Source organism: Bombina bombina, chromosome 5 (assembly GCF_027579735.1).
Source record: "Bombina bombina isolate aBomBom1 chromosome 5, aBomBom1.pri, whole genome shotgun sequence".
Lineage (NCBI taxonomy): Eukaryota > Metazoa > Chordata > Amphibia > Anura > Bombinatoridae > Bombina > Bombina bombina.
In genome coordinates, this window is record NC_069503.1 from 101,683,587 (window position 1) to 101,711,105 (window position 27,519).

General features: G+C 36.6%; 1 protein-coding gene and 1 pseudogene across 1 annotated transcript; one reads left to right on the plus strand and one right to left on the minus strand.

The window, feature by feature from the left end:
- The window catches only part of LOC128659997 (zinc finger protein 850-like), a 254,398-nt pseudogene that overhangs the window by 51,858 nt on the left and 175,021 nt on the right, over positions 1 to 27,519 (plus strand).
- LOC128659998 (gastrula zinc finger protein XlCGF26.1-like) lies at positions 22,948 to 26,440 on the minus strand. Its single transcript, XM_053713590.1, has one exon. It carries the CDS (start codon positions 26,397 to 26,399, stop codon positions 25,023 to 25,025), a length of 1,377 nt encoding a protein of 458 aa, XP_053569565.1. The 5' UTR covers positions 26,400 to 26,440; the 3' UTR covers positions 22,948 to 25,022.

Sequence of the window (27,519 nt, forward strand, 5' to 3'; positions counted from 1 at the left end):
CTAAAAAGAGGAACCAGAGATGAAAAAATATAGGCAGATTGATAATTCCAAGGAAGTGTCAATGCATACACTGCTTCCGCCTGAGGATCCCCGGACCTGAATAGGCCCCTGGGAAGTTCCTTGTTTAGATGAGATGCCATCAGATCTACTTCTGGAAGCCCTCACATCTGAAAAATCGGAAAAACATATCTGGGTAAAGAGACCATTCTCCCGGATGTAAAGCTTGATTAACAGAGATAATCCGCTTCCCAATTGTCTATACCTGGGAAAAAAAACACAGAAATTAGATAGGAGCTGGATTTAGCCCAAGCAAATATCCGAGATACTTCTGTCACAGCCTAAGGACTGATAGTCCCACCCTGATGATTGACCTACGCCACAGTTGTGACATTGTCTGTCTGAAAAACAATAAACGTCTCTTTCTTCAAAAAGAAGCCAAAAAAACTGAAGAACAATGAGAAATGCACAGAGTTTCAAAATATCAAATGTTAATCTCGCCTCCTGAGATATCCAAACCCCTTGTGCTGACAGAGATCCTCAGACAGCCTCCCAACCTAAAAGACTCGCATCTGTAGAGATCATGGTCCAGGTTGAAAGAACCGAAGAGACCCGTAGAACTAAATGATGGTGATCTTAACCACCGAATCAAAGATAGTTAAACATTAGGATTCAAAGATATAAAAAGTGATATCCTAGAATCCCTGCACCATTATTCAGCATAAAAAACTGAAAAGGTTTCCTATGAAAATGAGGAAAGGGAATCGAATCCAATACTGCAGCCATGAGACCTAAAACTTCCATGCATATATAGCAACTGAAGGAAATAATAGAGACTGAAGGTTCCGACAAACGGAACCCAATAAAATTGTCACTTGTCTGTTAGAGACAAAGACATTGACACAATCTATCTGGAAACCTAAAAAAGGTGACCCTTGTGTGAGGAATCAAGGAGCTTTTGATAAAAAGATCCTCTAACCATGTCTTGAAGAAACAACAAAGTTGAATCGTATGAGATTCCGCAGAACGAAAAGACTGAGCCAGTACCACGAGACCGTCCAAATAAGGAACACTGAGAACCTTGAAAAAATTCTTAGAGCTGTCGCTAGACCAGAAGGAAAAGCAACAAATTGGTAATGCTTGTCAAAAAAAATCTCAGAAAATAAAAATAATCTGAATGAAAACAGAAAATATAGATATGCATCTATTGTATCTATTGTAAACAAATAATGCCATCACTGACCAAAAAGGCAGAATAGACCATATAAACACCATTCTAAATGATGGTACACTTATATGACAATTCAAAAAGATTTTCTATCTTTGGAACAATGAATAGTCTTGAATAAAACCCCAAAACCCAGTTCCTAAAATGGAACCGGAATAAATATCCCAGAAAACTCCAGGTCTGAACATATAGGTCTGAAACACATTTCAGGAAAGTGTTAGCCTTACTGGAATAGCTGGAATATGATAGAGAAAAAAAAGACTTCTCACAGACGGTTTTACTCTGAATCCTATTCTGTACCCAAAATCTAAGAAGTTTGGACCGAATAGAACCAAACAAATTTCAAAAAAGTCTTAACCTGCCCCTTACCAGCCAAGCTGGAATAAGAACCGCACCTACATGCAAATTTGGGGAGCTGACTTTGAACTTTTAAAAGGCTTAATTAAATGAAGAAAAAAAACTTCCAATTATAAACATGTTACTTGGGGAAGAATTTAGGATTCCGTTCCTTAGTAAGAACAAAAAATAATATAAGCTTAAAGTTTTAGTCTTAGAACTCAATCTTGAAGCCCAGAGTAACAGTTAAAGAATTGAATCCAATTATGAACCAAATAATTGATTATCTTGGAAAAAAAGAAATATGGATTTTAGAAATCAAATTAGCATTCCAAGATTGAAATCACAAAGTTCTTCTAGCTAAAATAGCTAAAGACATAGATTAAACCTCATTTGCGAAAATATTTAATAAAATGAAATTATTAGCATGTTAATCAAGTTAAAGGACCAGTCAACACACTGGACTTGCATAATCAACAAATAACAAGACAATGCAATAGCACTTAGTCTGAACTTCAGATGAGTAGTAGATTTTTGTCCCTTTAACAATGCTAAACAAATCATAATCCAATACTTGATCTTAAAGTATCCAACCAGAAAGATGAAGCAATTGCAACATCAGCCAAATAAATTACAGGTCTAAGAAAAGTACCTGAAAATAAATAATTTTCCTTAAATAAGAACCATCTGAAGGAAAAAAATAAATACTATTTGCTATAGGAATAATAGTATATTTAGCAGGAGTAGATATAGCCCCATTAACTTGGGGAATCTTTCCTCAAAACTGAAAACTAACTGCCGGCAAAGAATACAATTTAAAAACCAAAAAGAAGGAATAAAAGAAAATTCTCAGCCTATTCCATTCCCTAGTAACAGGAACTGGGAAAAAAACCTCTGAAGAAACCACAGAAGATTAATAAGCAGAATTAAAATGTTAGCTAGTCTTTAAAATCAAAAGAACTAGTTACTTCAATATCCAAAATAATCAACACCTTTTGAACAAAGAACAAATGTACTCTATTAAAAAATTAAAAAGTAGATTTGTTAGTGTCAATATCTGATGAAGAAAAATTCTGAATGAGAAAAAAACACCATCAGAGAAGGATAATTCAGTATGTTGTTGGTCATTTGAAACTTCATCAACTAAAAAAGAAGTTTGAAAAAGACCTAAAAATTTTATTAGAAGGCGGGATGTCAGACAAAGCCTTTAAAATAGAATCAGAAAAATATTCTTATAAATTTCTAAGTATATCTTGTACATACGATGTAAAAAGAATAGCAATATATAAAGCATAAATACTAATGGATTCTGCATGTAAAAGTTTATCATGATAACTTATTACAAACCATAGCTAAAGATAAACATTCATAATATTAAAATAAATGAACTTAGCTTTGGTAGGACTGATATCAGTCAACAGGAATTCCTCAGCAATTTCTGATACAGGAACAGTGCTTGAAATATCTTGCAATATGTAATAGAAAAAAACAACATATAAAGCAAAATTATCAAATTCCTTAAATGACAGTTTCAGGAATGGGAGAAAAATGCAAAACAAACAAGCCTCTAGCAAAAACTTACTTCACCACCTCCATGGGAGGCAAAGTTTGTAAAACTGAATTGTGGGTGTGGTGAGGGGTGTATTTATAGGCATTTTAAGGTTTGGTAAACTTTGCCCCTCCTGGTAGGAATGTATATCCCATACGTCACTAGCTCATGGACTCTTGCTAATTACATGAAAGAAAAAGCTATTGACAACCATCGAGGTTATTACATTTTTATTAAAAATTTAAAAACCATACATGTGGTGTACAGATTTTGCATTTACAAAATTAATCGATAGCAGGTATAACTTGCTGACTATACAGGCAAATCAGTATAATTAAGTTTAGTACATTTTTAAACAATTGAAAGATTATGAATGTTGCAAGCATGAAATATACCGGAAAACGTTACAAATATTTGAGCACCATTTAATCACAGCCAAACAAATTTTGTACACGGAGGACAGTATGAATATTGCATAAAGTGTAGTTTTCAACTATAAAGGCAATTTTGGTTACTCATAGTTACTAAGTAGACGTCTATACCTATATACAAGTCAAATAGGAGACTATATTACTCAATTAGAACACACAGCCACACAAGATTAGTGTGGGTAATATAAGTGACAGCATTTACCTTGACTCAGTACACATTATATTATACACAAATTCTGACCAGAGCAAATTCATTTATATATTTGAACTTAGAAGACAACTGTATAATACTGTGACTAGGAATTTGTTCACACAGAGAACAAATAATAATGTATAATATACTAAGCAAGTTCAAGCTAATCAGGGGAATTATATACAAAGTCACTGAGAGGCGCTGACACAAAGTCAATATTAATTCCCCAATGATATATATCAGAATATCACATCAGTGAGTGTCTGTGTTAATTTTAATAGTGTGTTACCCTTATTTTAAGTTTATTAGTAAATAAAAGTTATATTTCAACAAACCTTGAACTACCACAACTGCCCAGTAGTCAGGGCCCAGAGTGCTTTATGTGCATACTTTTTAGTAGATATTCGCAAATCTCTAGCGACGTTCTATTTTGTGTTCTATTTAGAATTTTTATGCAATAGCACCATTCCCTTTTGTTATTAGAAATAATGGGTAGATATACTACATAATTTCTCATAGCAAAGCCCAAAAGGGAAAAGACTGTGTAGTGCAATTGTTTTTGTGTTGTAACAAGTTATTTCTATGTGTTTATTGCATTATTAGTCACTGTACCTCTGTGACACACAGATAATATCCCGGCACACAGCTGATATAACAATACTATTAGACATTAAATAGTGAGTCAGTGAGCTTATTTCTATGTGTTTATTGCATTATTAGTCACTGTACGTTTGTGACACACAGATAATATCCCGGCACACAGCTGATATAACAATACTATTAGACATTAAATAGTGAGTCAGTGAGCTTATTTCTATGTGTTTATTGCATTATTAGTCACTGTACGTTTGTGACACACAGATAATATCCCGGCACACAGCTGATATAACAATACTATTAGACATTAAATAGTGAGTCAGTGAACTTATTTCTATGTGTTTATTGAATTATTAGTCAGTGTACCTCTGTGACACACAGATAATATCTCGGCACACAGCTGATATAACAATACTATTAGACATTAAATAGTGAGTCAGTGAAGTTATCTCTATGTGTTTATTGCATTATTAGTCACTGTACGTCTGTGACACACAGATAATATCCTGGCACACAACTGATATAACAATACTATTATACATTAAATAGTGAGTCAGTGAAGTTATTTCTATGAGTTTATTGCATTATTAGTCACTGTGCGTGATACGTGTGTGATACACAGATAATATCCCGGCACACAGCTGATATAACAATACTATTAGACATTAAATAGTGAGTCAGTGAAGTTATTTCTATGTGTTTATTGCATTATTAGTCACTGTACCTCTGTGACACACAGATAATATCCCGGCACACAGCTGATATAAGAATACTATTAGACAATGAAAGTATATGGTAAAGTTTTTTTCTAGGAATAATTAGTCAGTTTATATTACAGTCTCAAGGTGTTTACTGTCCCTTTAGTCAGATCTAGCTTTGTGCTATCTTGTTGTGAGTCCTTGTTTAATGAAGATAACATTGTGATAAACCAAGATAATGATTATATAGAATACAATTTTTAATAATTATTTCTGTTATTAATTAAAGAGATATAAAGGTGCAAATGATGCTCTAATATATTAGATCAGTTTATTATTGTACCACTGATTGTATATAACTATGTATTTAAAGGGACAGTCTACACCTTGGTCATCTTAAAGTCTTACCTTAGAGTAAAGATGCAAATAGCCTCCTGCACCGTTTCTATATCATGCAGCATGGACAGTAAAAAAATTATTTAATTATTTTAAAATGAATATTGTTTCTGGCCACTTTAAAATGGCTGCCAAGTTCAGCCCACTGATAACATCATGATCTGGGCTGCATATGGCATCCAATCACAAATAGCTCACTAGCTGGATGCAACAGACTGTCATTGCTATTCAGGAGAGTGCCTAGATGCAGCCCAGATCATGATGTCATCAGTGGGCTGAGCTTGGCAGACATTATTAATTTTAAAATAACTTTTTTACTGTTCCTGCTGCATGATATAGAAAGGGGTTCAGGAGGCTAATTTGCAGCTAAATCTAAGGTAAGACTTTAAGATGACTAAGGTGTAGACTGTCCCTTTAACTCCAACGAAGTCAGCTATAGAGCAGCAATATACTACTGAGAGCTAGCTGAACATATCTGATAAGCCAATGACGAGAGGCACATGCTTGTAGCCACCAGTCAGCAGTCAGCTCCCAGTAGTACATAAGTTTGATAACAGAAGTTAAATTAAAAGTGTCATAAAATCACACACTCTGAATCATGAAAGTGTAATTCCCTTTACGTATGATTTAAGTAACAGAAAATGTCTGTGTGTAAAGTCTTGCTGGTGATTAATAATTTGGGTTGGTGAAGGTCGGGGTTAATTTGATATTGTTTTATTTACTGTTATAGGGACAGTAAAGTCAAAATTAAACAAATAGATTGGATAGAACATGACATTTCAAACAACTTTCCAATTTAGAACAAAATATGAGGGGGCGCTCTGTAGTAGTATATCTAATAAAATTGCATACATCAAATTATATATAAAGCATTCTAAATTATATATATATATATATATATATATATATATATATATATATATATGGCATATGCTTAAATAACATGTGAATCAAACTATATAATCCAATGTTCACGGGTGATGTTAGTCCCAACAATAGTCCCAATTGGGAAATTGGACTGGTAGCTGTTTAAAAAGTCCAATAGAACCAGATGGTCCAATTCTGCTTACGGAACCCAAGTGAATGGCTGCTCTCCTCCTCCTTACAGACTTGTCCGGATATGACTATAGAAGAAACAGAAGACAGAGGGGCGCCTCATGTGTACATCAGCATATCAATGAAGAACAGATAGAGTGTGCCAAATGGATACTCACATTTAGCCCAAGTACACTTATGTACTGGTAAAAACAGGCTGGTAACTTGGGTTGTACCAGCTAACCCTCTCCAGGTGAAGGTAAGATGAAGCAGGTGTAAACTGTCCGACTCAATGTATAGTGGATTCCCAATATTGGGATGTCAGGAACGGTAGCTATGCTACTTAGTAAGGTGCTACACCAATGCTTGTATAAAAACAAATTGTTTATTAAAAACAGTTAAAAAAGAAGTAACAAGCAATGGTTACAGATAACATAAAACAAATATGTTCTGTCTATACAACGCGTTTCTCAGCCTTAGCATCAGCTGTTTCATCAGGCATAAAGCACCTTACAACTGACTTATACTATATAAGTGCACACCCATAATGGGCGTGTAAAAGTGAATACATCATTAATAGATTAATTGGTAACTCCCAGCAACCATGTAACTGTAGTAAACACAAACCAAACTGTACACTTTTATACAAAAAAGATCAAAAATGCTTCCGAAATGTTTCACATTTATAGCAGACTTTGATAAAATGTATTAGTAATACAAATCTATATGTATACAGTATGACATACAAACCTGTGAAGTAAATATATATACAAAAATTACATATATTATATATATATATATATATAAGAGCTAGGAAAGGGAGGGCACTCTCAGGATTTATATACATCAAAGTTAGTTTATTGTTTATAACAACATTGTAGAAAGTCATTGTCAGGTTAGGAAATGTCCAGAAGAAGACCCAAATGCTAGGGTGAACTTAAACAACACCCTTGCACTCTGAGTTTAATCCAGGAAGTGACCCCACGACAACCTCCAAAAAACAAAGTACTCACGATATGGAGCAGGGTTAGCCTGTGCCAAAATAATTCATGATATCAGCCAGATAGACTTCTGAATAAGGAACTGGTTTCAGGAAATGTCTTCCACAGAATCAGGAGAGCAGGGATAGTCCACTTATACTCGGACAGAAGAAGGGTAAAACAGGAAACAGTTAATAATGCAGGAGTAAGTCATTTTTTATCAGGCAGTCTGAAGGTTAACACTGTGTAGACAGTCTTTGCAGAGTATGCAACAGGTAATCAGGCAGTTTAAGGGTTAACACTGAGTAGACAGTCTTTGCAGAGTATGCAACAGGTAATCAGGCAGTTTGAGAGTTAACAATGTGTAGACAGTCTTTGCAGAGTATGCAACAGGTAATCAGGCAGTTTGAGAGTAAACACTGTGTAGTCAGAACTTGCAGAATTAACAACATGTAATCAGGTAGTTTGAAGGTTAACACTGTGTTGTCAGAACTTACAGAGATAGCAACAGGTAAGCTGGTAGTTTGAAGGTTAACACTGATTAATCAGTACTTGTTGAGATTGGCAACATGATATCAAGCAGTTTGAAGGTTTACACTGAATAATTGTATTTGCAGAGTTTGGAAACAGGTAAACATGCAGATTGAAGGTTTCACAGAAATAACAGTATTTGAATAGTTTGGCCATACACAGAGTAGTCTGAATATGCAGGTTTGAAAGTTTCACAAAACAAATAGTACTTGCATTGTTTGGAGACAGGTAATCAGGAGGTTGAAGGTTAATCCAGCATAGTAAATCCTTGAAGAGATTGGCAACAGAAAAGCAGCAGTTAGAGAGATTCCTCAGCGAAATCCTATCAGAAGCCACAAAGTTAACAAACAAACGGGCACTGGAGAAACAGGAAGCCTAGAATAAAAAGCCTGGTTTTGACATCATCAGGAAGGGGTGGCTCAGACACCTGTCAATCAAGCACACAGAGAGGACTGCAGAGCTTCCCAGCAGCTGAGCGTGACAGTCATAAGGATAGGTCGACGTTTCGGCTTACATAGAAGCCTTCATCAAGACAGATGAACAACTATTAAACGAAGAAGAAAAAATAACAGATTTAAAAACACAAAACACAGCATCAATACGTAATCCCACCACCAAATTGTTTGCAGGCAGAAAAATAAACCCACAAATAATGAAAATAAACATGGAAAAAATAAAAAAAAAATGAAAATAAAAATAAGGCAAACCCATACACACAGCGCTAGGAGATACAACAATACAGTCCCTCCAATACTCTCAATCTGCTCTGGATATACACTGGTGGGGTATATATTATAATCTTAGCAAGCAAACAAAGCGTATGTAACCCAATTGTAGGTAAAACACCATACGGCTGCACAGTTTATGTGTTATGCAAAGTCCGGTATACGCTGGCCTGCCATATACATAAAAGACCCTTCATAAGAGACTAGCAAGTCCCCATACCTCATTAGAAGCTGCCTCAGACTCTGAGACCATATACAGTTGTTCTAATGTTTCAAAGCAGATAGGTGCACCATACAAAATACATTATACATTTAGCAACGAAAAGGCACAATATCACTTCCTGATGCTCATTTATCTCGCATCTGACAACCTGACATTGCGCGCAGTAGTCACGCTGGACCCTACCTTCAAAGAAAACCACAACCACGTATACAAGTATGTGCACATCTTAGTATTGCACTCGTAACACTTTCAAAAGACTCAACTAGGTCTACAGTCATGTGCACACCTTAGTATTGCACTAGTACCCCCTAAGTATATACACATGTACCTTACCAGCATTTGACAGTAGTTACAACCTTGCAAATCCACACTGCCGTTAATATGTGACCCACATGGTATAAGCTCAATAGGTAGTCTAACTTTCCAGTCCACAAATATAGATTAAACTCGGGCACTATGTAAGCAGACCGCACTATAGCAAGTGTATTGTCCCATGTCAGCTGCATGTCTTATGCATTACACACCCACCGTTAACAACATGTGGCGCCCACAGCCCTAGCAAAAACATAAACAACCCCCATGTTTTGGGCCACAATATTAAGAAGCAGACAAATTATATTACCTCACAACGGCGACTTGCAGCCGCACACAACACCACCAGCAAAACAGAATGCCATTAACAGAAACCGGAAACTATTTAAGCCCTGATCACCAGGCTCTCATTGGTTGGTAATAGGGGTGTGTTGAAAACACACCTGTAGCAGCTGTATCAACTACAGAGAAGTGCAGACAGTGCTGGATACTCTAATTAACTCAATTATAACCATGTTCAGCTGCTACAACAACAGCAGACACTATGGATGCTTAGAATTGGCAAGTGCCACAGATGTAAATAACATAGTAGATAAAGAATGGAAGCCATAATAAACCAGAGGTAAATGCATTCAGCTACTGTATAAACCAGAGAATACAACAAAATAAGGATGGGATTGCATATTCTCATTGTAATGCAGAGCAAATTAACGTTCCTCAAACGACCATAAATACATAGTCAAAGACATGACTAACAGTGTACAGATGTGAAAACCCAGAAATTAACGTTCCTCAAACGACCATAAATACATAGTCAAAGACATGACTACCAGTATACAGATGTGGAAACCCAAAACCAATATATGGGGTCCATCAGCCATTAGACACACCTCAAGTGGATGTCCCACTAGGAGGGGGGAGTATGCAGAACCAACACTAGAGGATATATAATAGTAGAATGAACCATATGACGGCACACACCAAGGTAGCACCCCAAAGTGTCAACACACTACGCATCATTTAGTTTTGAAATGGGTAACCCATCCAGTGTAACATCCCAGCAGAGAGGGGGACAAGAGAGAAAAAAAAAAATCATATTTTTTTGTTGGTTCTGCATACTCCCCCCTCCTAGTGGGACATCCACTTGAGGTGTGTCTAATGGCTGATGGACCCCATATATTGGTTTTGGGTTTCCACATCTGTATACTGGTAGTCATGTCTTTGACTATGTATTTATGGTCTTTTGAGGAACGTTAATTTCTGGGTTTTCACATCTGTACACTGTTAGTCATGTCTTTGACTATGTATTTATGGTCGTTTGAGGAACGTTAATTTGCTCTTCATTATAATGAGAATATGCGATCCCATCCTTATTTTGTTGTATTCTCTGGTTTATACAGTAGCTGAATGCAGTTACCTCTGGTTTATTATGGCTTCCATTCCTTATCTACTATGTTATTTACATCTGTGGCACTTGCCAATTCTAAGCATCCATAGTGTCTGCTGTTGTTGTAGCAGCTGAACATGGTTATAATTGAGTTAATTAGAGTATCCAGCACTGTCTGCACTTCTCTGTAGTTGATATAGCTGCTACAGGTGTGTTTTCAACACACCCCTATTGCCAACCAATGAGAGCCTCGTGATCAGGGCTTAAATAGTTTCCGGTTTCTGTTAATGGCATTCTGTTTTGCTGGTGGTGTTGTGTGCGGCTGCAAGTCGCCGTTGTGAGGTAATATAATTTGTCTGCTTCTTAATATTGTGGCCCAAAAGATGGGGGTTGTTTATGTTTTTGCTAGGGCTGTGGGCTCCACATGTTGTTAACGGTGGGTGTGTAACGCATAAGACATGCAGCTGACATGGGACAATAATCTTGCTATAGTGCGGTCTGCTTACATAGTGCCCGAGTTCAATCTAGTGCAATACTAAGGTGTGCACATGACTGTAGACCTAGTTGAGTCTTTTGAAAGTGTTACGAGTGCAATACTAAGATGTGCACATACTTGTGTACTTGTTTGTGGTTTTCTTTGAAGGTAGGGTCCAGCGTGACTACTGCACGCAATGTCAGGTTGTCAGATGTTGTTATAAACAATAAACTAACTTTGATGTATATAAATCCTGAGAGTGCCCTCCCTTTCCTAGCTCTTATCTACAATCTATTGAGGATTGCACCCAGGTGCTTCATTATTAATTGAAGCTGGAGTGCTGGAACACGTGCTAATTGGATAATTATATATATATATATATATATATATATATATAAAATCACAATGTTGGGGACATGTATAACTATATCATCCATCACAGGTGCCATACTTATAATCTTTATACCCTTATTCATTTTTTTTAGCCAATAATGATGAACTAATTCAACTGATATTGAGATTTTGAGGTTAATGGGAAAAAAATGTATATATTACTGCGTGAAGTGCAATCCTACCGGGTTTACGATTATAACATGTTATGCTCTGTTCAAATCCCTCTGATTATCTGGATTCAGATCGTATATTTCTTGTAATGTTCCATTATTGTATCGTTTTCCAAATAAATGTTGTATCTCATAACCGAATATAAAGACGATATAAGGGGCATATAATGTTGAGCCGATACTGGCTAATAATAGCCAAACAGATGAGACTCCTCCATTTTCCGGAATGAATCCAATTAGGATTTCCTATTCATAATGATGTCACTCTGATTAGCCAGTGGTGTGATTAGCTACGAGTGACGCATGACAAGAGACGTGTAATGTGAGGACTGAGTCGGTTGCATGTCTGTCAATCTACTATCTGACGTTGACCCAATAGAGTAGTGTCTATTTCTAATGAATGAATGTAATTAATAACACCTACACTAGCCGTGACCTAATCCTATGAGATGATAAATGGGCTATTGTACATGTTATAATGATATGATGGTGTCTATATCACTCCTAAAAGATATATATTAAAGTTACTATAAGTATACATGTCGATAAATGCCCGTTGATATGTGAAATATTGTCTATATATATCAAAATCTAATATAGGACAACTTGATCTTTAGTGTAGTGTGTGATCAAATATTTATATATAATAGTTATAAAATAGACATATGTCTCCCAATGGATGTGAAACTACGTGCCTACATCTAAAGTATGTGAATGTGTGTAAACGATTATAATTAAGAAATACAAACTAAAGCTATTACCAAGTGTCTGTATTTGTGATTTAAGTATGTGACAAGAATAGCTTCTTATGTTCTAATTATTATTACTGTGCTGTCCATAATCCAGAACATAGAGTGTACTATTCTAACTAATAATATACTAATAATGAAAGGTGTTTGTGTACTTTATATAGAATATATATTGTAAAGATAAAACTAATATCTGTTAACAAGTGTATCTAATACGAATTAAGCTAATCTATATTGAATAGATGTTTCTATACTAATAAAGAGAGGACATCTGAGATTTATCTATAGGTGTATAATGGTATATAATGGCGATGTACCTAAAATGGTTGTCCTCCTATATGTTAACTATATAACATCTGAGATTTATCTATGGGTATATTTGGTATTTATCTATAGGTATAGAATGTGATGTAATGACAATATACTTAATATGGTTGTTATCCTATGTGTTAACTGTATGCGACGATTAACTAATATAACTCTATATTTGTGATTTAAGTATGTGATACTAATAGCTTCTTGTGTTCTAATTATTATTACTGTGCTTTTCAAAACCAGTGCAAATAAATAGAATTATTTGAGTGCACTATTCTAACGTAATAATAGACTAATAATAATGGGTGTTTGTGTACTTATATAAAATATATACTGTTAAGTAAAAACTGATGTCTGATAAGACAAGTGTATCTAATTCAAATTGAGCTAATCTATAATAGACAGATGTCTCTATACTATTAGATAGAGAATGTCTGAGATTTATCTATAGGTGTATAAAGGTACTTATATAAAATATATACTGTTAGGATAAGACTAATGTCTGATAAAACAAGTGTATCTAATTCAAATTGAGCTAATCTATAATAGATGGATGTCTCTATAATACTAAATAGAGGACATCTGAGATTTATCTATAGGTGTATAATGGAATATAATGATAATATTTCTAAATTAGTTGTCCTAATATGTGTTAACTATATAACGTTTAAGATTTATCTATATGTGTATTTGGTATTTATCTAAAGGTGTATAAAGGTATATAATGACAATATACCTACAAATGGTTATCCTCCTATGTGTTAACTATATGTGGCAATTCACTATTATAAATCAATATGCAAGATATTTCACCCATATTTTAGAACCTCTATGATGGTATTTTCCTATATTAAAATCTCTATGAGTTAGATTAGTAAAGGATGGTATCAGAATGAGCCGAATATAATACTGGCTAATATGCAAATAATTAAAGTGCTAGCAACACTTATATAATAGTCAATAAAATTGTTCTACATTATCATATAGGCAAAAAATAGACAATGAATCAAACCACACGGTCAAATGGTAGGCCATTAGTATGTGACCAACATTGATATATGCAGACTACTAGAGGGGAATAGACTTCCCTCATAAACTAGTAGGTAAGTAGTAGCCTCTTCTCTAAGTATAAAAATATACAAACATATCAAAAAGCAGCTAGATCAATGACCTCATTTAGACCAGAGGAAAAGAGGGACTGGAAACGATAAATCCAGTATGTCTCCCTCTGGCGTAAATGAGTGTATCTGTTGCCCCTATTGGAGCATGGTATGCTCTCTAATGGAGTGATCACAAATGTATTTTGTTTGTCATGTTGTAGGACACTGTGTCTTGAGACACTATGTTTCAGTGAACCAATTCTTAAATTCCTGTTGTGATCACTCCATCTTCTGCGCACCTTCCTGCACGTACGGTCTATATATTGTATTCCACACTCACATGTGAGAACATAGATAATGTGGGTTGTTGAAGGTTGGGGGTTAATTTGATATTTGTTTGTGTACTGTTAAAGGGACAGTAAAGTCAAAATTAAAATTAAATGAATTGAATAGAACATGACATTTCAAACAACTTTCCAATTTACTTATATTATCATTTGTGCTTAGTTCTCTCAGTATCCTTTGTTAAATCTATCTATCTATTGGGTTCTTGTAAAGCGTGGCTATTCACCCGTAAGGGTCTCAAAGCGCTGAGGGTTGCAGTTCAGTCGAAGAGCCAGGTCTTGGGGTCCTTTCTGAACTTACTTAGGGTGGTAGCTTGTCTGAGGTGCAGCGGGAGGGTGTTCCAAGTCTTGGCTGCCAGGTGAGAGAAGGATCTGCCTCCCGCTGTGGCTTTCCTGATGCGGGGATGACAGCGAGGGCTTGGTAGGCCGATCGAAGTTGTCTGGTAGGGGTGTAGAAGGTAACGCGGTGGTTCAAGTATTCGGGACCGATGTTGTGGAGGGCCTTGAATGCGTGGGTGAGAAGCTTGAAGGTTATTCTTTTGTTGATGGGGAGCCAGTGCAGGTCCCGCAGGTGTTTGGTGATGTGGCATTGACGAGGGATGTCAAGGATTAGTCTGGCCGAGGAGTTCTGGATGCGCTGTAGTCTCTTTTGGAGCTTGATGGTGGTGCCGGCGTAGAGTACATTACCATAGTCCAGTCGGCTGCTGACAAGGCCATGAGTGACAGTCTTCCTGGTCTCGGTTGGGATCCATTTGAAGATCTTTCGCAGCAGGTGAAGTGTGTGGAAGCATTCAGATGAGAAGGCGTTGATTTGCTGGTCCATGGAGAGCGATGAGCCCAGGATGACGCCTAGATTTCGTGCATGGTTGGTGGGGGTTGGAGGGTGTCCGAGGGCTGTGGGCCACCATGAGTTATTCCAAGCGGACGTGGTGGGACAGAGGAGGAGGACTTTGGCCTTGTCTGCATTCAACTTTAGGCAGTTGTAGTTCATCCAGGTGGCGACTGATGTCAGCCCTTCGTGGACATTTCTCTTGGCTGTGGTGGGGTCACTGGTGAGTGAGATGATTAGCTGGGTGTCGTCGGTGTAGGAGATGATGTTGAGGTTGTGTCGTCGGGCGATGGCAGAGAGAGGGGCCATGTAGATGTTGAAAAGGGTGGGGCTCAGTGAAGAGTCTTGGGGTACACCACAGCTGATTTCTGTGGGCTTGGAGGTGAAGGGTGGGACTCTAACTTTCTGGGTTCTGCCGGTGAGGAAGGAGGTGAACCATTCCAGGGCTTTGTCGCATATGCCGGCATTGTGTAGTCGGTTGCGGAGGGTGAGGTGGGAGACAGTGTCGAATGCTGCTGAGAGGTCTAGGAGAATGAGGGCGGCGGTCTCTCCTCGGTCGAGTAGGGCGAGGATGTCATCTGTGGCAGCGAGGAGGGTGGTCTCGGTGCTGTGGTTGCTCCTGAAACCGGATTGGGAGGGGTCCAGGGTGTGGTTGGCTTCGATGTAGTCAACGAGTTGCACGTTGATGGACTTCTCAATGACTTTGGCAGCAAAGGGGAGCAAAGAGATTGGGCGGTAGTTCTTCGGATCATTGGGGTCAGCCGTGGGTTTTTTCAGTAGGGGTTTTAATACTGCGTGCTTCCAGTCATCCGGGAAGGTGCCGTTTTCGATGGAGCAGTTGATGGTGCTGCAGAGCTCGGGGCCGATGGTGTCACCCGCTTTGTTGAAAATGTGATGCGGGCATAGGTCCGAGGGTGCTCCGGAGTGGATTGATCTCTTGATTCTGATGGTGTCCTCTGTGGTGAGGGGGCTCCAGATGGTCAGTGGGGGGTAGGCGGTGGTGTATTTGGGTTGGTGGGTGGGCGAGTTCTGGGGCGCGAAGCTGTCATAGATGTCGACGATCTTGCGGTGGAAGTACATTGCAAGGTTATCGCAGAGGTCCTGGGAGGGCGGGATGTCGTTGGTGTTGCTCTTGGTATTGGAGAATTCCTTGATGACTGTGAATAACTCCTTGCTGTTGTGGACGTTGGCATTGATTCTATCTATATAGTAATTATATAGTAATTATAGGTGAACTCAGACAGCTGAGTTTGCAAGAACATTTATAGCTGTTATACATAGTTACAAACACTGCTGCACAGAGTGCTAAATACACGTGCACGCCCCTAAGCTCATATAATATCAGCCTCCTAGGTTTATTCTATAACAAAGGATACCAAAAGAACAAAGCAAATTATATAATAGCAGTAAATTTTGAAAGTTGGGTAAAATTACTGCTCTATCTGAATTATCAGTGTTTAACTTTCACTGTCTGTTTTGGTTTCTGTCTTTGATGATGTTTTCCTAATTATTCTGTGATGTTGTGTTTTTTTAATTATACAAAAAACACAAAATACTGGTCTGGATTACAATCACTTTTTATTTGCAAGGAAAAAAAACCATTGTATATATCATTATATAGTAAAAAGCAGCATTACATGATATATGCACACAATGGTATAAATATACCTAACACTGATATTGTGTCTCTTGAAATAAAATCAGTTTCCCCTCAGTAATTCCTCTGGTATATAACATGTACAATGCTAAGCATCTATTGCTATAAGAAAAGGTTTATCCACATGATATGCACATTAAATATATCTTCCAGATGTCAATCATTTCAAATGTTATGTACAGAATTAAGGTGGCGCAATGTGTAATTGCTAATTCCCAATTCTTGGTAGCCAATATAATATATATATATATATATATATATATATATATATATATATATATATATATATATATATATATATATATATTTACATGGAAAGTGTACTATTTACTCCTGTTACTGACAGGAAATATGACCAATATGCGTAAGTATAAAACAAATATGTTTAATGGTGATTATATTAAAATCCCATATGGGTAGACAACCTAAAAAACAATACTTAAAAACTTAAAAACCTAGTAAAAGCTTTTATCTAGACACCGATGAAAGTATGTATCAGATATTCGTAAATAAAAAATAATAAAAATAAATAAAAATAGCAATCATTATTCACTTATATATGATGACAGTAGAAGTCGTATTATAACCGTGATACTAAATAGGAGGAACACTTTGTATAAAGTGGTCTACAACATATATAAACTTCTAGCAGCTATAACATTAAGATTCTTAAGATTAAGATTGAAGTAAAATGTAATCTGCACTTAAACCAAATGGTTTTCAGGTGTTGCTATCGAGTTAGATAACATTAGAGATGCGTGATACTTGTTTAAATCGGAGATGATGTTTCTGGTAATAAAGTCTCTGTTCTAAATTCAACGGATATTAATCACAAACTTGCAGATATTAAGAAGATAAAGTCTCTAACTGTATCAATAAAAGAAGCAAGCTGCAATGGTGTTACTTAGATTGTTTTCTTTTCCTGTTTGAGTTGTTATGCAGTAAATTTTGTATCACAGTCGTGTTAGTTTTCTCAATTTGTGTCAGGTTCCGTGTATATACCTTTAAATGTGCTCACTACTCCCTATAAAAGGCCCCTCCTCTAGCAACTCATTGCTAGGTAATTTGTTCAGTTTGACTAAATGTCTATAGTGAATTGTGTCTAGCCATTCTCTTGAGAACCGAATTTGCATTTAAAGAAATTTACAACTAAGCTTAACATTATAGCTACCAGTTTACAGCAACCGGATTTTACAATTAACAGTTCCTCTGTTAATCTTGTTACCTTTTACTTCAACAGTGTATCTACTTCCAGCAGGAACCAGAGCTTGACTGTTCCTCCCAGCAAACAGTTTCACCAGTCTGCAGCACTGCACTTCTCCCTCATTCAGTGTATACCACACAGCACCTGGAGCCTGTGACCTCATCAGACGCAGTCTGTTACAGGCATTTGAGTGAAGTACATGGAGTAACGGTAACCTTTTTTATAATATCAAAACAGAATCTGCCTTTTGGATTTCTAACTAAAGACTTATGGTAATTACTAACAGCAACTTATAATTGCATGAGACTTTAAATAGTACAACTTGCCTAATTGAAGTCACGCTTTCAGCAATTCATTACCAAACCAAAAAAGACTGTATTTGCATTGAATCTGTGAGGTGTTGAATTTACTTGCATATGAATGGACTGTTTATTATAATATCATTGTAAAGAAGGTTCATTGTGGCTTTATTACTCTGCTTTTCTAACAGCTAAGCATGCATTTCATCTGCTTCTTACTAACTTGAGAATTTAACTATTTCACCTCCATTTGACATGTGCTCTCAGTATATTACTCAAAGAATTACTCCTGCTTAAGCTACAGTTTATTAAGTATTAATACAGTTTGGAATTACTTGTTGAAGTGTTATATATTTCAAAACAGAACTACCATATAAATATAACAACTTAAACTATTGTGATTTATAGGAATCTAAATTTGGGATTCAAATCTTAGATTTCCCTATCTAGGCCTATGACTAAGTTGTCAACCCCCAGTCAATGAGCAAAACAAGACTCCTAAGAAAATCTAATGAGTCAAGGTTTGGTGTGAAACTGGGTGGTATAATTAATTAAATATTAGTTTGCACGTGTAATCCATATTCTATATAAAATAATCCTTACATATTACCTAGCCCATAAAAAAGAAATAAACTACCTAAGCACTCCTATGGATCTTACTGAATTATCTAACAGAGTGGGTGCTATGGCACAGAATATGGATTTAATGCTCCATGGTCTTAGAGATATACAGTCAGAACATGAGAGTTTAAGGAAGTTTATTAATGATCATATGTCTCAAAAAGGCACTCCAGTTGATAATTACCCAGAACCACAGGTTGTAGCTCCAGAAAAATTTTCAGGCTTAAGAGCAAACTTCAGAGACTTTAAAAATTAATGTATTCATTCATTTATTATTTTCATTAAAGCCTAGAACTTATCCTAATGAGAAAATAAAAGTTTTGACTGTGATATCTTATTTATCTGGCGAACCAAGGAAATGGGCAAATTCCTTTTATGAAAAGAATGATCCCATATTGAATTTGCTGGATTCATTTTTTTGAAGCAATGACTGTCCTGTATGAAGACAGAGACAAACAAAATACAGCTGAATCCTCCATTAGAGCACTCCGTCAGGGTAAGAGGCCTGTGGAGGAGTACATTACGGATTTCAAGGGTTGGGCACCTGATACAGAATGGAATAGTGCCGCCCTGAGGAGCCAATTTTAACTTGGATTGTCTGACCAAATAAAGGATGAATTGGCACGTACTGAGATACCGACGGATTTGGAGGCTTTGATACTACTATGCATATCTATTGACAGACGCTTGAGAGAAAGAAGGTCTGAAAGGACATCCTCAGACCATATTGTTAAAAGATCTTATTCCTACATCCCCACTCCTGTTAACAGGAGTACTGAGGAACCGATGGAAGTCGCCTTTGTCAGGGGCCCATTAAAGGCCGAAGAAAAGGCTAGACATTGTGTCCATAATCTTTGTCTCTACTGCGCTGCAAAGGATCATTGTGTTAAGGACTGTCCTATCCTACAAAGATCTAAGAAGGGTAAGATAACAAATCCAATACCTCTTGTTAGGTCTAAATCCTCATTTTCTTCAAATTTATCTTTCTCAATCTCCCTACAGTGGGACCGGCAACTTGTAACCTCACGAGCAGTGATTGATTCTGGAGCAACTGGAAACTTTATTGATTATGATTTTGTGCACTTTAACTGTATTCCTTTAATAAAGAAAGAATTTTCACTAGCAATTACAGTTGTGGATGGTTCTTTAATAAAATCTGGTCCTATAACTCACCATACTATACCCCTTACACTGACAGTAGCTTCAAAACATATTGAGTCATGTGTTTTTGATGTTATATCTACTCTGCTTTTTCCTGTGATTTTAGGTCTTCCCTGGTTAAGATCACACCAACCAACTATTCATTGGTCTAATAATTCCATAAACTTCGACTCTAAACATTGTTTAGAAGTGTGTAATCCCAATCTAACTCTTAGTATTATGCAAATTTCCAAGGCTGACATTCCATCCTGTTATTCTGATTTCTTAGATGTTTTTGATAAGAAAGAGGCACAGAGTCTACCACCCCATAGACCCTATGATTGCCCCATTGACCTGCTTCCTGGATCCTCAATACCATATGGTCGTATTTATCCCATGTCAGAACCTGAGCTTAAGAATTTGAAGGAATACCTTGATGAAAATTTAAAGAAAGGTTTTATTAGACCATCAAAATCACCTGCCGGTGCAGCTATGTTTTTGTCAGAAACAAAGATCAAAGTCTCAGACCAATCATTGATTATAGAGAGCTAAATAACCGTACAAAGAAGAACAGGTACCCCCTACCGCTCATACCTGAGCTCATAGAGAGACTCAGAGGTTCTACAATATACACCAAGTTAGATCTGAGGGACGCATATAATCTCGTCAGGATGAGGAAGGGGGACAAATGGCTGACGGCCTTCCATACTAGGTACGGTTTATTCGAATATAGAGTGATGCCTTTTGGGCTTTGTAATGCCCCCGCCACCTTTCAGTGTTTCATGAATGACGTTTTCCATGATCTCTTAGATGTCTCAATGGTAGTATACTTAGATGACATCCTCATTTATTCTGAGACTCTTCAGCAGCATGTGAAAGATGTCCGTGAGGTTCTCTCCAGATTAAGAACTAATTCTTTATACGCAAAGGCAGAAAAGTGTATTTTTCATACGGACACCATCTCCTTCTTGGGTTATAAGATCTCCCCATCTGGAATATGCATGGAAAATGACAAAGTCAAGGCCATTATGGATTGGGCAATACCAGAGTCAAAGAAGGAAGTTCAGAAATTCCTAGGCTTTGCTAATTTCTACAGACGTTTCATCCAAGGATTTTCATCTATAGTTAAACCTCTTACATCTCTTACTAAGAAGGATTGTAAATACACTTGGAATCCACAAGCACATCAAGCTTTTCTTTCATTAAAGGAAAGTTTCATTACAGCACCCATTTTACAATTCCCAGACCCAGCACTCCAATATATTTTGGAGGTGGATAACGTTTTATTGCTCTCACTACATATGGTTTCAATCATATAAAGACTCATCAAGCAAGAGATATTTCAAGTAGATCTTTACCTTTAACAACTTCTACAGAAGGTCTCCTGTACCATAATGAGAAACTATATATACCTCCTAATCTTAGAAACGAAATACTTAAATCAGCTCATGACTCTTCTCTCTGGTCATCCTGGAATACGGAAAACCCTACATCTTTTACAGAGGGATTTTTGGTAGCCAAAAAATGGAAAAAACAGTGTGCGACTACATCAAATCCTGTGCTATATGTTGTACTTCAAAAAATCCAAAGAATCATCCTTATGGTTTACTAATGTCAATGCCCATTGCAGATAGACCATGGCAAAGCATTGCAATGGACTTCATTGTTGAATTGCCATCTTCTTCAAACTATAATACAATTCTTGTAGTGAATGACTTATTCTCTATAATGGTTAATTTTGTACCCCTTTCAGGTTTACCAACAGCCCAAGAAACTTCTCAAGTATTCTTAAACAACATTGTCAAGCTCCATGGTCTACCTGACTCTGTTACCACCGACAGAGGTTCACAGTTCACCTCTAAATTTTGGTCACAACTTTGTAAGACTTTACAAATTGATAGGCGCTTATCCAGTGCTTATCACCCCCAGACGAATGGACAGACAGAACGTACCAATCAAACCTTGGAGCAATACTTGCATTGTTTCTGTACTGTCCAACAAAACAATTGGAGTTCTTTATTACCCACTGCAGAATTCGCTTTTAACAATACCGTTAATAACTCCAGTAAACTTACCCCATTCTATGTGAATTATGGTTTTCACCCATCTTATCATCTGGCAAAAAGATCTGAAAGCACATCTCCTCTTGTAAATGATACCATAAACGTTATTGCACAGGGGTTTTCTGTTCTTAAGGATATTCTACAGCAAGCTAAAAAAAAAAAAAAAATTGTATTATGACCTTAGAAGAACACCTGCACCAGAATACAAAATAGGTGATTTGGTTTGGCTATCAACTAAGTTCTTGAGACTCCAGGTCCCCAATAAAAAACTCAGCAGTTTATTCATTGGGCCATTTCCAATATCTAAAGTCATAAACCGCAATGCTGTCACCTTACAGTTACCTCCATCCTACAAATGTCACCCTACCTTTCATGTTTCTTTGTTGAAGCCTTATTATCCAGTAAGAGGACAAAGCCGGTCATTCAATGACATAGTAGTACCTCCAGATGACTCTCTGTATGAAGTTGAAACCATCCTTGACTCCCGTTATTTCAAAGGAAAATTGGAATATCTTGTAAGATGGAAAGGATATAGTTCAGAAGAGGATGCATGGGAACCTTCCATTAATTTGGCGGGTCCTCGTCTAGTCTCTCTTTTTCATAGACGTTGTCCTGAACGCCCGAAGCCTTGATCCTCTGAGCGGCTCTTTTTGAGGGGGTGTACTGTCAGGTTCCGTGTATATACCTTTAAATGTGCTCACTACTCCCTATAAAAGGCCCCTCCTCTAGCAACTCATTGCTAGGTGATTTGTTCAGTTTGACTAAATGTCTATAGTGAATTGTGTCTAGCCATTCTCTTGAGAACCTAATTTGCATTTAAAGAAATTTACAACTAAGCTTAACATTATAGCTACCAGTTTACAGCAACCGGATTCTACAATTAACAGTTCCTCTGTTAATCTTGTTACCTTTTACTTCAACAGTGTATCTACTTCCAGCAGGAACCAGAGCTTGACTGTTCTTCCCAGCAGTTTCGCCAGTCTGCAGCACTGCACTTCTCCCTCATTCAGTGTATTCCACACAGCACCTGGAGCCTGTGACCTCATCAGACGCAGTCTGTTACAGGTATTTGAGTGAAGTACATGGAGTAACGGTAACCTTTTTTATAATATCAAAACAGAATCTGCCTTCTGGATTTCTAACTAAAGACTTATGGTAATTACTAACAGCAACTTATAATTGCATGAGACTTTAAATAGTACAACTTGCCTAATTGAAGTCACGCTTTCAGCAATTCATTACCAAACCAAAAAAGACTGTATTTGCATTGAATCTGTGAGGTGTTGAATTTACTTGCATATGAATGGACTGTTTATTATAATATAATTGTAAAGAAGGTTCATTGTGGCTTTATTACTCTGCTTTTCTAACAGCTAAGCATGCATTTCATCTGCTTCTTACTAACTTGAGAATTTAACTATTTCACCTCCATTTGACATGTGCTCTCAGTATATTACTCAAAGAATTACTCCTGCTTAAGCTACAGTTTATTAAGTATTAATACAGTTTGGAATTACTTGTTGAAGTGTTATATATTTCAAAACAGAACTACCATATAAATATAACAACTTAAACTATTGTGATTTATAGGGATCTAAATTTGGGATTCAAATCTCAGATTTCCCTATCTAGGCCTATGACTAAGTTGTCATCCCCCAGTCAATGAGCAAAACAAGACTCCTAAGAAAATCTAATGAGTCAAGGTTTGGTGTGAGACTGGGTGGTATAATTAATTAAATATTAGTTTGCACATGTAATCCATATTCTATATAAAATAATCCTTACAATTTGTCATGATTATCGTGATTAACACATTTATGAGTGTAAGTTGATTTAAGCTGTTAATAAATACAAGTCTTCGGCACTAAGGCCAAATAGTACCTTATATTCCAGTTCACAGTGCACTGTAAAAGATGTCGTTATTTGGTGGTGGGGGTGAATCTCCGGTATTTCAAATGGAGTTCAAGCATACAGTCTCCCATATGGAAAGCGATCTCCAATCCCGGATGCTGGTCACTTCACCTTTTATTTCCCTTTTGTGAATCCTTTTGTTGGGGTAGCAGTTCTGCTACACAGGCTTCTTTGCTGTTTGAGACGGGTCTTTGGAGTGTCATTGTGGGTCTTTACCTCCTTTCCATACTCTGTGTTCTTGGATTTATTTGTCCAGTTCTTTGCTGGGGTAGCAGTTCTGCTATATGTGCTTTTTTGCTGCTTAAGGTGGGTCCTTGGAGTGTCAATGCGGGACCTCTGTGGATCCGTTTTTTACTCCTCTCCGTATTCTGTATCTTTGAATCGATATATCACTTTCCACGTAAATATTTATATATATATATATACACACACACATATATAAACACACACACACACACATATATATATATATATATATATTATATTATATTGGCTACCAAGAATTGGGAATTAGCAATTACACATTGCGCCACCTTAATTATTCACAATATATTTTAAACATTTTTGGGATAACGTTTTTAAAGGTGAGCTTATTTCCCACTCTAACCAGACAGTTACAATCTCTTTTTTATTAATTGTCAATCATTTAAGACTGATGTTCTTGTTTATATAATTGTCTAACACTCTATTCATATAAAGACTCCTTTATTCTGTAAATGTAATTATTTTTTCCCCTATGTGAATCAAATGTACAACTCCTAACACTGTCATATTAATAAACAACACTGGGGGTGTTTTGGTAATGAATGTTTGTATAAACTGGTCAGTATGAGAGCAGATTTGTATATTCCTGTGTCGTATTTGGATTCTATCACATTTATATGAGAAAAACTGAGGTACACATATATAGAGGCACAAAGGACAGCAGGAGAGCACTTCCAATTCGAGGCTTCTATAACTGGAGTTTAGAAAGTATTATTACAATAACATCTCTTTTGATGCTTCTATTTAGAGAGTTTGTCCTCTTTAGGATAATTGTATAAAGGTTTGTACACTGTGTATATAAAGTTTATTTGTGTGTAAATATTTGGTGTTTTGTGATACCTGATTTCAATAAAAACCTTTTTCCACTTTCTAAATGTGGGAAAGGTTTCTTCCCTTGTGGATACTTTCATGTTTTCTCAGATTACTCATTTGTGTAAAACTATTTCCACACTCTGTACATGTGAAAGGCTTTTCCCCTGTGTGAATCCGTTCATGCTTTTTCAGATCACTCTTCCATGTAAAAGTTTTTCCACACTCTGTACATGTGAAAGGCTTTTCCCCTGTGTGAATCCTTTCATGCCTTTTCAGATCACTCTTTTCTGTAAAACATTTTCCACACTCTGTACATGTGAAAGGCTTTTCCCCTGTGTGAATCCTTTCATGCCTTTTCAGATCACTCTTTTCTGTAAAACATTTTCCACACTCTGTACATGTGAAAGGCTTTTCCCCTGTGTGAAATCTTTCATGTTTTCTCAGACTACTCTTTTCTGTAAAACATTTTCCACAATCTGTACATGTGAAAGGCGTTTCCCCTTTGTGAAATCTTTCATGTTTTCTCAGACTACTCTTTTTCGTAAAACTTTTTCCACACTCTGTACATGTGAAAGGCTTTTCTCCTATGTGACTTCTTCCATGATTTTTAAGATCACTCTTCAATGTAAAACTTTTTCCACACTCTGTACATGTAAAAGGCTTTTCCCCTGTGTGAATCCTTTCATGCCTTTTCAGATCACTCTTTTCTGTAAAACATTTTCCACACTCTGTACATGTGAAAGGCTTTTCGCCTGTGTGAAATCTTTCATGTTTTCTCAGACTACTCTTTTCAGTAAAACTTTTTTCACACTCTGTACATGTGAAAGGCTTTTCTCCTGTGTGACTTCTTTCATGATTTTTCAGATCACTCTTCCATGTAAAACTTTTTCCACACTCTGTACATGTAAAAGGCTTTTCTCCTGTGTGACTTCTTACATGTCTTTTCAGATCACTCTTCCATGTGAAACTTTTTCCACACTCTGTACATGTGAAAGGCTTTTCTCCTGTGTGACTTCTTTCATGATTTTTCAGATCACTCTTCCATGTAAAACTTTTTCCACACTCTGTACATGTGAAAGGCTTTTCTCCTGTATGAATCATTTCATGCCTTTTCAGATCACTCTTCCATGTAAAACGTTTTCCACACTCTGTACATGTGAAAGGCTTTCCCCCTGTGTGAATCCTTTCATGCCTTTTCAGATCACTCTTTTCTGTAAAATATTTCACACCCTCAGTACATGTGTTTGGCTTCTCATCTGTGTGAATGTTGTGGTGTTCTAGGAGATGAGACTTATATCTAAAGCTTTTCTCACATTCTGTACATTTGAAATGTTTCTCCTTTGTATGAATCATTTGGCTAGACTGTAGAATTTTCTCTTTAAAATGTTTTGAAAACTCAGTAAATGTTTGTGGCTTATCCTCAGGGATAATCATTTCACTAGATAAGGCATAATTCTTGTCCTCTTGTTTGATGACTAAATTACTCTCTGTACATAGTGATTGCTGCCCAGTTCCTGCCAATTCACCATCTTCTTTAAATATCTGCTGTGATTTCTCCAATGTTTGTGAATAATCATTAGTGTCTAAAAATGTTGGAGGCTGTGGTATCATTCTGATGCTTGCTGTAGTGAAGGATGGATATGAACTATTCATGTGCTTGTCTACATAAAAAGAAATTAAATAAAGAAAAATAACAATATGTATTCTTTATAATATAATCCATTTAAATAAAAAATCATATTAGTTTATACGCAAAACAAAATGTCTTCCATTTTTTTGTTTATTTTTAAATTTATTTACTTATAAATCGTAAATTAAAAAATGATGACAAAGAATGTTGCATAATGTTCTCAGCCAGGGAACAAGTACATCTGTATTCCGGGCAAGAGAGGTGGCATCCAACATCCTCATTTAACATTGCACAAGCAAGTGCACATACAGTGCTGCACGGCTCATGCTCAACCAGTTGGGTGAGAACATGATGTCTTAATCATCACAGACTAATAATCAGTTTGAGATGTTTTGAGAGGGTAAGAAGCAGTGATTTTACAATACTTTTAAGCTTCAGCTGAGGTTGTTTAATGTATATAAACAGCCAAAAACTTTATTAGCTTAATAATATTTACTGCAAAATTAAGCACACAAATCAGGGGCGGTTCTGGGGTGGTGTAAGGAATCCATATCCTTTTCCCTTTAGGACCACGCTGTCACACTACTGTGTGTTAATCCAAACCACTCTCCCTACTTAACTGCTACCTTGATGTTTAACAGGTGCTTTGTTATTTTGTTCAAGCAAGGAACACAGCCATAGAAACTCTCAGCTCAAGTTTTCTATATTTTGTTCTACCTGGATTTATTAGTTGCCTCTCAAAAATTAAGAACTTTGGATTTTGCTGTTCAGCACTTTTTACATTCCTGGTTGCAGAGTAATTGACGTCATTCAGGTTTCCCTCTAACGGAGTTTCATTTCCATATAGGAATCCTGTTTCCAATTTATTGAACTATTCTCTACAACTTACCATACTCCTATGTAGTTGTCGATGACAGCTAAACA